The sequence below is a fragment of the Belonocnema kinseyi genome, chromosome 3 (assembly GCF_010883055.1).
Source record: "Belonocnema kinseyi isolate 2016_QV_RU_SX_M_011 chromosome 3, B_treatae_v1, whole genome shotgun sequence".
In the NCBI taxonomy this organism is placed as follows: Eukaryota; Metazoa; Arthropoda; class Insecta; order Hymenoptera; family Cynipidae; genus Belonocnema; species Belonocnema kinseyi.
Window position 1 is genome coordinate 62737705 of NC_046659.1, and position 14458 is coordinate 62752162.

Here is a 14458-nt window from a genome sequence, read left to right on the forward strand (position 1 = left end):
AGGTTAAAATACTTGCAATCAATTAATATTTATTTTTTAAATACCTTTTTTGTCATATCATTTAAATATTCATCAGGTAATAGAAAGGGTCTAGATGGCGCCCTACCAGTCATAGGGCGATAAAAGGGCATTCTCGTTAGGGCCTTCTCAGAAGTTCTAGCTAGAACCTGGCTCAAACAGCATTACAGAACTAATTAGGACCTCTCCAATTTTCCGGACCAGCGACCGATTAGAAATAGAGAAATCTGCAACAAAAATTAACTTTACAGGATAAACTTTACACAAATATCGGTTAAACTTTCTTTTATCTTTCCAAGAAAACCCGTGCAGAATTCGCCTGATTTAAAACTTAATACCGATCTGGCCCTGATCGGTAGAACTCTGTGGCCCATAACTGGGCCCGACCGTGCCAGACCGATTTCCTACTGAAACGCCATCTCTATGCACTTGCAGAACTAGTGCTGCTTGATGTTTTCTTATAGTTCAGTGAAATTTGTATATATACTACTCGTTTATAATATTCTATCAATGATTAAAAATGCATAATGGGAGTAAGCCACGTGTTCGGAGGCACCGAACACCAGCCAGTATACCTCGAAACCTGCGCGAGGAAGATGAGAGTAAGTGATTACACTATGCGGGCTCATTGAAACCTAACCTCAAATACATAATTATAATTAATTTAATGGTTTCAGGTAAAATTAGTATATTTACTATTAGATGAGTCAAATATTATTATATGATGAAATTTATCAAGTTCTTTTGTTTTCAATTATTATTTAAGAACTCAAGCCTTTTCGATTTAATGTAGAGTTAGAATTATCAAATCTATTGGCAAGAAATGGATTGCAGAATTCAGAAAATTGTAATGTTTTTAGATTATGAGAATAAAATATGTGATACAATCGATTCTGTTATTGAAACTTTGATTCTGTATTAATAATAAATTCATTACAGAAATATATTAAGGACAAATTTTCATAACATGAATTTCAAAATCAAGTAGTACAATTGAAATGCAAAATGCCAATTGTGTAGGGATTCCAACAAGAGCTAGGTACTCAACTGCGCATGCGTCGCATTCGGCATCTAATTGATTTCGCGCGAAGTTTAAAATGCTAAACAAAGTTTTTTTTCTCTTTTATTATAAACAATGACATTTCAACTTATAAAAATGTCCATTAGGTCGAAATTAATAATTAACAATAAAAATTAATCAAATGCATATTTTGTAAATAATATTAAAAATAACCAGAAATCTTTCATTCAAAAATTTTCATTTTTGTTTAAAAGTTGTTATCTACAGCCACCTTCTCGAATTTCTCAAGAAGTAATGCAATTGACAGAAAATTGAACTTCTTTACAGTAAAATGTTAATAAAACGTAAATCACAGGTTATTTCCAGCTGATTTTCTTTGGAAGCATTCGAAAATGTCAAGTTGTAGGGAATCTTTTTGCGAAAAAAGTTTTTCTAATTTGTTAAGAAGTTTTATAGGCAACATTTTTTTCATGAAATTAAAATTGTTAATTAAAACATTTCTGGTCATCATCCATTTTTTCATAAAAAATTAACCTTTTCCTCGTAAATGATACCATCTACAATAATCTTACGTTTCTCAAAAGTATAATTAAATTTTGTAGTCTGAAACGTCTTCTTTTCGTGCGTGTCGTAATTTAATTTTAAATTAAACTAACTTAATTGGAAATTTAAAATATTAAGTTGGCCTTCAAAAGGAGAAGACCATACGATAGTTTCAAGTTTACTTATATTAAATCTCCATTCGTGAAATTCACGAATGGATTATATTGAGACTGATCGTGTACCGATCGGGTGTCCCAACCTGGCCCCGATCTGGGCTGGTCTGGCCCCGGCCGGAGCCAGATAGAAATTTCTGCACGGGAATACATGTGTTTTTAAAGACGCGAAGTTGACTAAATAAAACTTTATCCCTCTAAAAAATCTCCTGCAAAAAATTTTAGCATTACTTTATTCAGTGCAGAACTTCTTTTATAGACATATTTCTCTTTCTGGGCAATTCAATATTTTCATCATGAATGGGAGCATTTTTGTAGAGCTTTACAATAACAACAATTTATACATCTTAATTGTAGCTCTTATATTATTATACTATAAATTTACAGACCCGACTTTCCAACCACTTGTAAAATATATGACTTTTCAAGTTATCTTAATTATTTTTTTCTTGTTTCTTATGTACCTTTAATATCGCCACTAATATATTATTGAATTAAACTGGGAATTTGTAAAAAGCTTCATGTCATTGATTGTAATTAATGTATAGAATTGAAAAAAGTATTTAGTACCAGTAAAAAAACAAGAAAAGTATAAATGAATTGGAGAATTTTATGGTATAAATTTAATTATTAAATAAATAAATTTGTATTTTTTAATCGAACATGCATTTATTACAAAGTTGGATATTCTGGGAAGGGGAACTTGAAATATTCTTTCATCATTGAATATATATATCTCGAGTCGTAAAGCATATTTCAAGATTTTATAAATCATTAAAAAGTATGAACTGCAAGATTTAGATATTGCTTTCGTGTTTACGGTATATAGAATTCGTATGATTCATAAAGATGATAAATTATGTTTATGTTATTCAAGCATTCAAATTTGTAAAATATTTCCGTTTTTGTTCATGCATCTACATCTACAAAAGTAATAATCACCAGATAGAAAGTATTGTTAATAATATACCCCGTCCAGACATTCCAATTTGGATCTGATAGGGGCCAGATAGGGCAGAGTTTGGCCCAAATCAGGCTATCTAGTTGTGGCCAGACTCGAAATGAAACGTGATGCCCGATCAGGGCCCAAGCGCTGCGCCCAGAGATAACCATGTCTGGCCCCGATCGGGCCTATATTAATTTATTTTTCTTATTTTTAATTAAAAGGGATTCTTAAATAAAATAATATTAAAATCGAATATATCACCTCCTTAACTGAAATTTGAGAATATAAATACCAGGTTATCTAACAGATCGCGATATGAAAAAATTGGAGTATGTCAGACACTTTTTTTCGAGTAAACGGAAAAAGTCAAACGACGCAATATAACAGTCAGCATTTGTGTATGATAAACCATTAAAGTATTTTGCAATATATTTTTGGTTTTAATTTCTAAATTGAAGTTGCTTTCAATTTCTATGTTGAACTTAATTGTGGAAAGTTATTTTGAAATAAATGGATTATAATATCGCACTGGCTCTTTAAGGTTATTTTTACAAAAGCAAATATAAATAAGAAGGTTGTATTTACATTCAGATTGTATCAAATCACCTAAAAATACGTGAAAATAAATATGTTTGTGACGTCATTGTTGATCTAATTCGTTTTGACATTTAACAAATGAAATATTACTTTTTGTACTTTTCTTATAAACAAATAACCTCATTTCGAGGTTAGGTTTCATCTTAACATTCTTAATAAATTTACTTATTATAGTCTTCAACACGTAATTCAGGAATATTTTGACGTATACTATACCTACGCACTCGTTTTGTGCTCACTTTTGGCATTTTTTCTTACTTATTTTATCACTTTTACAAATAATAATTGAAATATTTTTGACGCTTGACACTTTACATAGAAACTTGGTTAGTCCTCAAAATTAATGGAGCGCCATCTACTCGCAAGCTTGGCTGTTAAGCCGGGGTCTAGAGGCGGCCAAATTTAACAACTACAAAATTGTGTGCCCGATCTGGCCCAAATCAGAAATAAGGCAAACATTTGACAATTTCTGCACGGGACTGAGAGAAAAGATTACTTAATTCAAAGAAATATAGTGCTGAATACGTCGAATCAAATATTGTTTTGATCAAAGAAAAATGGTCTTATTTCAAGAAATAATGTTTTCAAATAAAAAACTCAAACATATCAAATAAAAACGGTAGAAGTCACGAGAAAATTTCTCTTTAAGTTATATGTATAATAATTGAAATTGATAAGTTCTTTGTGACACTATGTTTTTCTACTTTATTTGTCTAAAAAAAGAGTTTTCTAATTAAAATTGCGCATCGAAAAAGGGCCTGACTAATACTTGAAAAAGACACCTAAAGTGCAAAGTATTAAAATCTATTCAGGCATGTTCAGGTAACTTATTCAAAAATTAGTTAGGCCCGTTTTTGTCGCGCAGCTTTAATTTTAAGTAGAAACGGAAGGAATCACACAGACAAGACTGCTTAAGATGCCCGTTGCACACCATGAAACTAAAGTTAAAAATCAGAAAACCAATGTTAATATATTCCGCCTTTTATATCTTCATAAAAGCATTTGCTTTTCTTTATATACTAGCACAAATAACTGAACGATGTCGAGGACGTTTGTATCCTATGGAAATAGGAAAAACAAAATAGTCCTCTTTCTAAAACTTGCCTAACTTTTCCTGGATCGATGCGTATATTCATTTTACTAATTCATACCTACCTCTCCTCAGGGCCAACCAAGCAACCTGTTAACGATGGAAAGCGTCGCACTCGTGCGAGTTTACGACGGTCAGCGAGCTTTGGCACCCCGTTGGTCATTTTGTGCAATTATTATAAAGCAAAACCGTCCTCCTCCCTTTTTATGATAACCCGTTGTACGCTGGTGTCAGTGCACAACAGTATCCGTACACGGACACAGGCGCCTCTCACGGATGGACACTCAGGGCGTCGCTTTAAAACACTCTGCGCGCGAAGGACGACGACGACGACAACGATGACGACCACTTCAACGACAGGGAATGGGGTAGCTCGAGTAGGAGGGCTGTGGGTCGAGGGGATGGCCCAGGGGAGGCCATAAACCGTCCGGCGGGGGAACACCATCCCTAGAGTGGGAGCTTCAGCAGGCGGGGTTTCGATTTTGCTTCCCCTTCGTTCCTTTTTTTCACCCGGGTTCACTCCAACTGTGTTAAAGCGTAAACCAGACCTGCTCACGAAAAGCGTACTCCGTGCGTGAATTTTGGCACAAAAAGTCAAAACACCAAACACGTCTCTTCCACTATCATTTCCGTCGCGATTTTCTGCAAACTAGTAAAAAAATCGCGATATCGAAACTCTAGCTGTAACTCTTCGGTACTTTTCTTTGTTTACTTAATAGTCTACATCTATTTAGATTGGTTTGAGATTCACTCCTCTGGATAGAATTTATTGGGGGAGGGGGAGGGGGCAAATGTAATCCAAAAATTTAGTCTGTCTTAATATCTATTAAAGGACTTACCTTACTATATCCTCGAAGGCGAAAAGATCCAAGTCTAAGAAGCGAGGGTTCTCACCCTAGTATCACCCGTTTCTCCGCGAAGTGTTCAGAGGGTGGTGTTAATGGGCGTACTCGCGGTTAACACCGTTGAAGGTCGAAAGTGGGGAGCGTGGACGACGACGGTGACGAAAGGAAGCGGTCGGAACTTGCTGAGTGGCGGGGGTGTTATGGAGAGGGGGAGGGTGAGGTGGGGGGTCGAGCAGCGTCGGAAAAGGCGTCGCGTACAACGCCATCCGGATTGGCGCCGGAACGCCAATCCGCGTGGTGAGCGCTCATTATCGCCCAACGGCGGCATCAGCGAGGGGTTTCCGCACCATCCCCACTCCTCGGTGAAGACTTGCTATTCCCCACTGCTTTCAGCGGCGTCCGTAGGGGAAGGGAGGAGGAGCTCCGACAGGCTCAGTCTTCGCGTTGCTGCCCTCCAGCATTCACGCCTCCCGCGTCCGTTCTATGGCCTGTGCCTCTGCCCCGTATACGCACACGCGGCACACAGTTCCCCGGGACTTTAGCACACCGACACCTTCGCGGGAGGTGTGGGGGTGAGCCCCAGAGGAGGTGTCAATCCTGGCGCTGCTCAGTGACCATCGCGGCGCCACCCAAGTAACACCCTCGCCTCTTATGATCCCGCGTAAAAGTTTCTTCGCGAGTACTAGCGTGCGGGAAGAGAGCTTCAAAATCGCCGGCCGTCGGATCGCGTGCATTCTGAAATTTTAAATCCAGTGGTGTGACACGCGAGTTTTTGTCCAAAATCGTGGATACCGCGAAAAATCGACTATCTCTATACTGAAGTGACAACTCGACGATGGTAGAGTGAAATAGTGCCGTGTTTACAAAAAGAAGCTGTGACTGAATAGAAGCCACAGCATCAGTGATGAGACGTTGATCGTCAAGTTTGTGAGGTGAAGATCAAGAGTCCTTGGACTCGAGTGTAACAATTTGCGCGAGTGCCGCTTGCAGTGATAATCAAGATAAGTGATCGTTTGCCTCCTTAGGGACGGAAGATGTCGAGGTGGGTCCTTAGCACCCTGACACAACTAGGGAATAAAGCACTTCGAAGGTTTCACCAGGTTGAAAGGAAGATCTCCAAACGAGAACGCCCCAGGAAAAGGAACCTCGACTCATGATTCTGAACTCTAGATGTTCTCAAATTCAACCATCGTCCGGTGTGGTGTTTCGTCATGAGGAGTAATTACTGCTGCTCTATTTTGCACGGAAAGGAGTCTTGAGATATCCAAAAGGTCTTGAAATAATGTGATTCCGACGGATACTGGTGCTCTACTTAGAAAATATAGGTTCAGTGAAGATAGGGCATTTGAGGAGAGGAGTAGAATCGGCTAGTTTTTGAGTCACTCGAAGAGGAATCTCGCGCGACTCAGAACACTCGGCCATCTCGATGAGATTCGAACAAGACACGGCGTGCAGGGGTACCCACTGCGCCAGCACTCCGCTTCCTGCACTGCAGCAGCATCATCATCATCATCGTCTTGGGTCTCGTCTCGAGGAGGAGACCTCCGCGAAGGAGCTCGAGGCTTTTGCAAAGAGAAGAGAATTAGTTGAGGTTAACGTGGTTGAAGGTGCCAAGACGGTGCTCAGGGGGGAGGCGGGGGGGCCTGGGATGGCGTACCCCGCACCAGCGGCGGCTCTGAATCGGCACTCGCCATTTTCCTCCTCCTCCTCCGCTGCCTCGATCGCGACATCCGGTCAAGGTAACCCCAACGGCCACCTGAGTGTCACGAGTGCTCATCTTCCAGCACCAGCGGCTCCTAGACCAACGGACTTTAGTGTTTCTACCCTTTTAACTGCAGCCAGCACCCATCCGCCGCTGCTTGGTGGATCTTCCTCCCAAGGAAGCATCTCGCCACCACCCGGCGGACCCGGAAGTCCCGCAGCGGCGCCGGAAACTCCGCCACCCTTACCAAGTCAACGAGAACTTTCGCATAATTCTTCCGCGGTTGCCGCGGCTAATTATTTTGGTGCTTTGGCCGCCGCCGGGTTTTATAACCACAGTGCCCATCTGCCACCAGTGAGCTCGCCGAGTGCTCATCATCTTCAGAGCAAGGCCATCCTCGCAGGAGCTCACCATCATCCGCAGTTTAATCCGCAAGCTCTGGGACATCCAGGTAAACTTTTCCGAGGTGATTACAAAAGAAACGAGTGCTAGACTACGTCTAGTTACTTTTTATATTTATTATTAGAATTGATGTTAGCGATAAGAATGGTGCAGGAGAAATATAGTGGTTATTCAAGTAGACAAGTTGTCAGATGAGGTGATAACCTGGAATCATTCTTAAAATAAGGAATTAACTCAAGGAAGAGGGAGTACTCATTGAATGCACAACATTTAACTAGTTGACGAGTTTAACAACCTATAGATTTTTTCGGTGATGACAGAAATGGGAAATCACACTTCGTCGATTATGTAGGTATCGGAAAAGCATTTGATATTGTAAACTGATATAGCATTCATTAGGAAGAAGGAAACACTACGAAAGAATATCAGGGTATGCTATAGTGATATTCAGTTTATCCTTATGTGTATTATAATAAATGGAATAATCACTTACATATAAGTGTCAAGAAGTAAATAATAATATAGGCGTAAAATTTCAAATTGGATGGCCTCTGATATCTCTTCTCAGGTACAAAAATAAATATAAAAAAGCGCGATAATATTCGGAAAGACAAAGTTAAGGAACTCTAAAGCATTTAGAGAATGAACAAATTAATTCTGCTCCTTTGGCAGCTTTGAGCAAAAAGTTTTTTTTTTCGTTAACTACAAGAAAAAAAGGTCTAAAGGAGAATAAAAGTTTGAAGAATTTGAACATAGAAAAATAACAAAAATCAAATAGTGCATAGACTGAGAAACAAAGATTTATATTAGAGATAATACAAGCGAAAATTAATTTTAACAGTAAGATATACGACGTGACAGATGGATAAGACACATCCGGGCATAAAAAAAATTGATCAGATTATGGAGGATATGGATCGTATTAGATATTGCAAAAGAGAATAGTTGGACCAGAGAAAAAAATTAAATTTAAAAAGTTACAAAATTTGTTATTATTAATAATGCTTATATTTCATTATAAGGAGGATCTTGGTTTGGAGATTTATTTTGAAAATCTAGAGGGGTTTATAGAAGACATATAAATTCATTAAAAGTTTTTAAAGAAAATCAAACTTAATTTACTTATTTTATTAATTTTCATGAAAAAAGTTTATCTCAAGATTTGAATACTCTTTGTATTTCCAAGTATACAAATTTAGTGTAGAAGCTGCCGTGAAAATTTTATGAGAAAAATAGTATTATAACAATTACTGTAATTACTTCGGATATTTCCACAAGTAAGCATTGTAATAATTATGTAACTCTGCAATAATAATGATATCAAGCACATGGTTTTGATTTAACTTACATAGATAACGATAGTATAATTTTCGTTAAAAAAATCACAATCCACGAGGGCTAATATAATATTTTAATGATTTCTGTAGATATTGTGCATTACATTGAATAATTAACAAATACCTTTAGGTTATTAAACTGTAAAATACTGCAGAAACAACTGCAATAAATAATATATCCCGAATAGCATTTTTTCCAATGAGAACTTTATTATACTCAACTGATACAACAGCTAGTTTGGGTTTCATAAATCCGTTTAAGTATGAAAAATAATTTTTCTAAATGTTCTTAAAGTGAACAAAGGTTGAACTTTACTTTTGAGTTATCGTATTTCTTACGTGTGAATTCGTTTGTTCTGGCCTTACAGTTCCTTGTGTTGAAACTCGTTTCAGATAAGGCAAAGCGACATGCTGAATGTCATTTGCTTTATTTATGGTATAGTTGATTTTCCCAATGTAAGGATGTACAAATTTTGAAAAATTATATAATAATTCTAATTCTGGTAAAGTTACTGGCAGTTCAAGTATACATTCTTATCAAATTCTAGGAAAAACCATGTAATGTCATTCCTGCATATTCTTTCCTTTTTTAGTGCAATGTGAAAGAATAGATAATAATGCAGAAACTAGAAATTATAGATAGGCACCTAATAAATTAGCATATTGTAGGTAAAATTCTATTACACCTCCTTTTTGCTCAAGTTTTATTTACTTATGCAATTTAATATTCTAGAAATAACCAAATTTGTCTATTAGATAATCCTAAGTTAATATTTATTATATTATTATCAATCAATAATTTTCCGAAAATCTTCCAAGCAGAACTGTCATATTCACCATGATAATTGTACTTATTCTATGGTGATGTAAGTAGATGCTTTATGTCACTTTTAAGTTAAATTGAGTTAATTTATTTACGAGAATTGAATTGCTTTTCAAAAAATCTCGTGCTTTATTAAGTGTGAATTGTAGGTGGTCGCTGGATTTTAAACACAAATTATTTCGACAGCAGTTTAGTTATAGATCGAAACAATTTTCAATAATATTATTTTGAGAAATGCAGAAAGAATGGATTTAAAACACAATTATTCTCGTCTCAAATAGAGAAGCGTGAAAATACTTTTATTTACTCAATAAAACACTAGTCACGAAGACATTTTTTCAGTGACACTTAAAAATTATATTTTCAACTATACATAAAAATACGTTATCGACTTTTGCTGATACCAATAACGCTTTGAAATGTTCGCTGACTTTGAGAAAATTTATTTTTCATGTACAATGGCTTTTTCATTTATAACAGTTTTAAGGAAGCAATATTCAAAAAACGATTTTTCAGAAAACGGAATATTTAGATTCAGTGCGCGTTGCAGAAAAAAGGCTCGCCGACGGCATAGCCGCGAGATAAAATCTTTGTAAGGATCTTACAAAATTCTTTTAAGTCTTTGAGATAAATGAATGGCGCTGAATCAAACATTTTATCTCTGAACTGTAGAAAATAGATATTTTTTCCAAAATTGCTTGAAATACTGCCAATTCTATTGTGACAGGTTATAAAATATCTTCCTAAAACTGTTTTATACTTTGAAAAATTTTTTTGACCGTATATTTGGTGTTTGCTGTTTTTTTTACCAGGGTTATTTAAAAAAAAAATTTTGCACAAATTGCAACGTTGATTTTTACTGATATTTAATCAATATTTTCGGCAGAATGAATGGCTTTTTATTTATTTTCCTTTAGCAAAAAGGCAGTTTAAATATCTTTTCGATTTTTACTGACATTTAATTGCCATCGCACACGAGTTTCCCATTTCTGTCGTTATTATACTTGGAGCGCGTGACTGCGAAACATGAATCGTTTTGCTCGAAATCGACGAGTTATGGTTGCTTGTCATGTCTAGTTTGTCGAGATTGTTTTACTCAGAGAGCGACAGGTCCAGGCAATTCGCGAAAGGTCATTTCGGAAAGAACTGGACTTAAAATTCCGTACGGAACGCCGAGTATCCTTCGAAATAGGTAGCTTGTCCGGCAAGCAACTGTGATGCGAACGCAAATTTATGCATAGCGCCTTCTTGATTTTCTTTGAAGAAATTTATAGCCAGTTTCGTTTGCTTCCCGCTGACAGGCGAGAAGGAAGACGCCGATAGAACACGAATTTAAATTGAGATTTGTGAGAGAATCTCGATGATTCGGGCATCATTGAAGCCAAATGAATACGATAATTTTATGGGTCAAAGAGAATCAGAATTCCCACGCTTTTCAGACTCGCCTTTCATTTAATATCTCATATTTGTGCCCCTTAGGAGACGATAAACAAATAATCTCCTTCAGAAAAAATGTTTTCTCTAATTAAACAATGATTCTGGCTAACTCAATTTTAATTAGTTTCATCATCGATATCCACCATGGTCATCTTGCAAGAAAATGTTTAGTTTTGCAAATGAGGGATTTTTTTTAGAGTCGTCCGTCAATTTAGCAGACGCGTTTAGAATTTTGTTAAATTTCGTCGTCGGACTTGCAACTATAATAGCAAATTCAGGTAGCAGTGGATAATCTTTCCAAGGGCATGTCGAACGGTCTTTGCATTCGAAATTTCACTCGAATACATAATTTCTGCGGCTCGAAGTAAACAAAAGCGAAAAAATGTAGACGAATATGGCACTGGGTAATTCGCATTCGAATTACAACGATCAAGTATAATTATAAAGTTAAATATTACTATGAACGTTTCCGTGATACTAAATTCATGCTTATTTTTCACTTTTGATGAGTTGTTTTCTATCAAAATCATCTTTTAGGAACTAAAATCGGATATTGTTTTTAATTATACATTAAATATGCAGGGATTTTGTTAGAGTATCTTATATGTAGATCTCACATTTTTAAATATGAAAGTTGAGTCCATATTCATACATGAATTGGAATTTGCGTTTTTAAGGAATACTATTTATTTTCCATCTGATTTCAAACTCCTTTATTAAAATGTTCTCGGTGAAAAAAATAATCGTGCGTGTTCATTTCTGAGCATTTTTTATAACTTAAAGGCGTTAATCTCCAATATTCAGTGACCCAGAAAAGACATATTCTCGCATTTTAGACCCTTATTGAGAGTCCAAGGCCTGCACACTGTGTCTGATCCATATGATGACAATGTGATTAGCAATGCTTGGACGATATCAAACAATTTTCGTTGGAATGCGTTCGGAATACGTTAATGGTTTGAAAGATATAAAAATGTTGATGAAGTATTGTACTGTTTCCAAATGAACTGTTAAAAGCACAACAACCATTTAAAATATAAACCATTTTAAATTTAAACGTTTTTACTTCAGAAAAGTTTACAAATTTTAACTATTACTTTTTTTTAACAGAACTTTAAAAACCGACTGAAGTCTTTTTTCTCAATGTTTTACACCCAAAATACAACAAAAATACCAATTTCATAGATTTTATTCCAAAAATGATGTTTCTATACATTTTCTATTGATACAACTAGATTTGTGTGAACCTTTATTATTTCTTCAAAAAGCATTGAAAGTTTGATTGGCCACTTAGAAAGTATAAATAGATACTGAGCTGGATTTAAAATATAATACTTTAATCTATATTATTTATTGAAAAATTGTATTTGAGGTTTAGTTTTTTTCCATTGAAAAAATAAAGGCACGTTTAAAAGCACACTTTAAGAAGGTGATTATTAGTAAATTTCATTAAATAGTCAGTTTTGACGCACTCTGTATGACAGTATATACTAAACATTTTCAAATTTCCTATTTTTTATTAGGAATCATTAAAAAAAGTGCCACCAAATTCGGTAACACGAAAGTCATAGGATGCACATTCTGCAAAATGTTCTTAACTTACCAACAGGAATTAGCATTCTTATTTCTTCTAATCGAAAAATATTGCCATACATTTTTTTTTATTTATAAAAAATGGTTTAGAGGTTCCTATAGGCTATTTGAGTCTGAAGATGAGCCTCCTTAGTTATTAATTTCAACAACAAAAAATCACTAATCACTTCTTTTAACCATTAAATATATTTTCTATTTATTTAGGAATGTGCTCTAAGTTTGATGAAACAAGAGAAAATTGAAAATATTGTCGGTCTTAGAATACATAAATTTGTAGATGATAAACAAAAATACAATTTTTTGAAAAATATAGATATATATTTAAAGTATAAAAAAATTTGTTCGCATATTTCAAAATTCAAGATTTTTTTCAGTAACACGGTATGTATGTTGTAAATTCATTCCGTACGTAGAATTTTTTCCTTACATGTAATAAAATAAAAAATTGTATTCTAGACCCGGTAATGTATCCAAAAACTCTTTTCTGTTTCATAAGATTTAGGTCTTATTTCTCAATAAATAAGAAACACTTTTTAGTGGTGAAAGAAGCTTTTAGCCATAATTTGTATTTTTAAAAATTGAAAACTAAGAAAATTAATCTTTTTACGTGAAACGGCCCAGCGGAACCTCTAAACAATTTTTTGAACTAAAAGAAAAGTTATGACAGTATTTATTCACCAAAAAATGATAAAATTTAAGATTTTCTTAATTATCTAAAGTGATTTTTTTAAAGTTCTATCCTGAAATATGATTGTCACAGAAAGGAAACAAAATTTCGAGCAGAGATTTAGGAAAAATTAAGTACCTTTAGAACTAGAATATTTATGTCTGTTCATAATTTTTAGATTTCCTAACTTAATAAGAAAAATTATTCGTAAACTATTCGCAAAACTAGTTCAATGCAGGGGCGTTATCCCGGTATTATTTCAAAAATTGTATTAAATTATGAAAATAGGTAAAAAGACCAAGACTTAAATTTGTCAACTTATTAAAAAAGGCCTTGAATTGAATTAACCATAAACGTTTTTAAATCATGAAAATATTTTGATTTAAAGTTGATATAATTCTGAAAAATTTAGCCTATTCAAAATAAAATATGTTGTTTGATCTAAAATAATTGCAAGATTAGTTGATTCAAATTCAAAAAGCATAATGTTGTAAATGTTTAAAATTATAACATATAGATTTTAATTTGCATAAAAGAAACATGGTTGAACTTCTGTTTGTTCAAACCGACAATCAATGTTAGGCTAGAAGCCTTTACGAAAGGAACTTTAAAAAATCGTTCGAAGTTTAATATTTTAAATATTATAACAATTTTTAATTATAACGTTTGCAGTCGAAAATATGCAAATGGAACATTTTGAATCAATTGCAAATAAGGTTTTTTTCCTTGGCGTTTTCAAGCTGGATACGCATTGATTTGAACAATGCTTAATAAAAGCAACAAAAATGAGATAATTTGTGATATTGAATAAGATCAAAACATATTACATTAAAAATGATGAAATAATGATTAAATATTTGAATCAACAAGATGCCTGCTTTTTAATTTTCCTTTTTCTAACTTTTATTAGGACTAGAGTTGCGAGCAGGAAACTGGCTCGAACGATAAAATTACCAAAAAATCACATGCAGAAATTGTTAGCATTCAAATATTGTTTTGTCATAGAAATAAAACACTGATACTCCTTAGTCAAGATCAGCAAAACAATCGACAAAGCGTTCGTTATTTTGCATTATAAATTAGAACCACAAATGTCAGGCCGTATCTTCAGCTATAAATTTCAGTGTCCGCAAAAGCTTTCCTACCTTCGCATTTTTTTTACGTTTTACAACTTGAAGGAAAAACGTCCACCGACAATCGAAAAATAAAAATAAACAATTTCCATCCCGTCTCAATTGTTACATTTTTCTTCCGCAAAAATAAG

General features: G+C 34.7%; 1 protein-coding gene and 1 long non-coding RNA gene across 5 annotated transcripts in view; one reads left to right on the plus strand and one right to left on the minus strand.

Annotated features, from left to right (window-relative positions):
- Positions 1-4695, minus strand: part of LOC117169640 — a 5836-nt gene extending 1141 nt beyond the window's left edge. Inside the window, exons 1-2 of the long non-coding RNA XR_004466692.1 lie at positions 4450-4695; positions 45-245 (exon numbers count right to left, since the gene is read on the minus strand). This is a non-coding gene — a long non-coding RNA (uncharacterized LOC117169640). The remainder of the gene's footprint in view (positions 1-44; positions 246-4449) is intronic.
- A 996-nt stretch (positions 4696-5691) lies between these two features.
- LOC117169103 (optomotor-blind protein) overlaps positions 5692-14458 on the plus strand; it is a 99397-nt gene continuing 90630 nt past the window's right edge. For 3 of the 4 annotated variants that reach the window (XM_033355241.1, XM_033355244.1, XM_033355243.1), the window contains exon 1: positions 5692-7401. In XM_033355241.1, coding sequence (XP_033211132.1) covers positions 6660-7401 — 742 coding nt within the window. In that variant the 5' untranslated portion in view covers positions 5692-6659. The remainder of the gene's footprint in view (positions 7402-14458) is intronic. The other variant, XM_033355245.1, reaches the window with a different exon arrangement.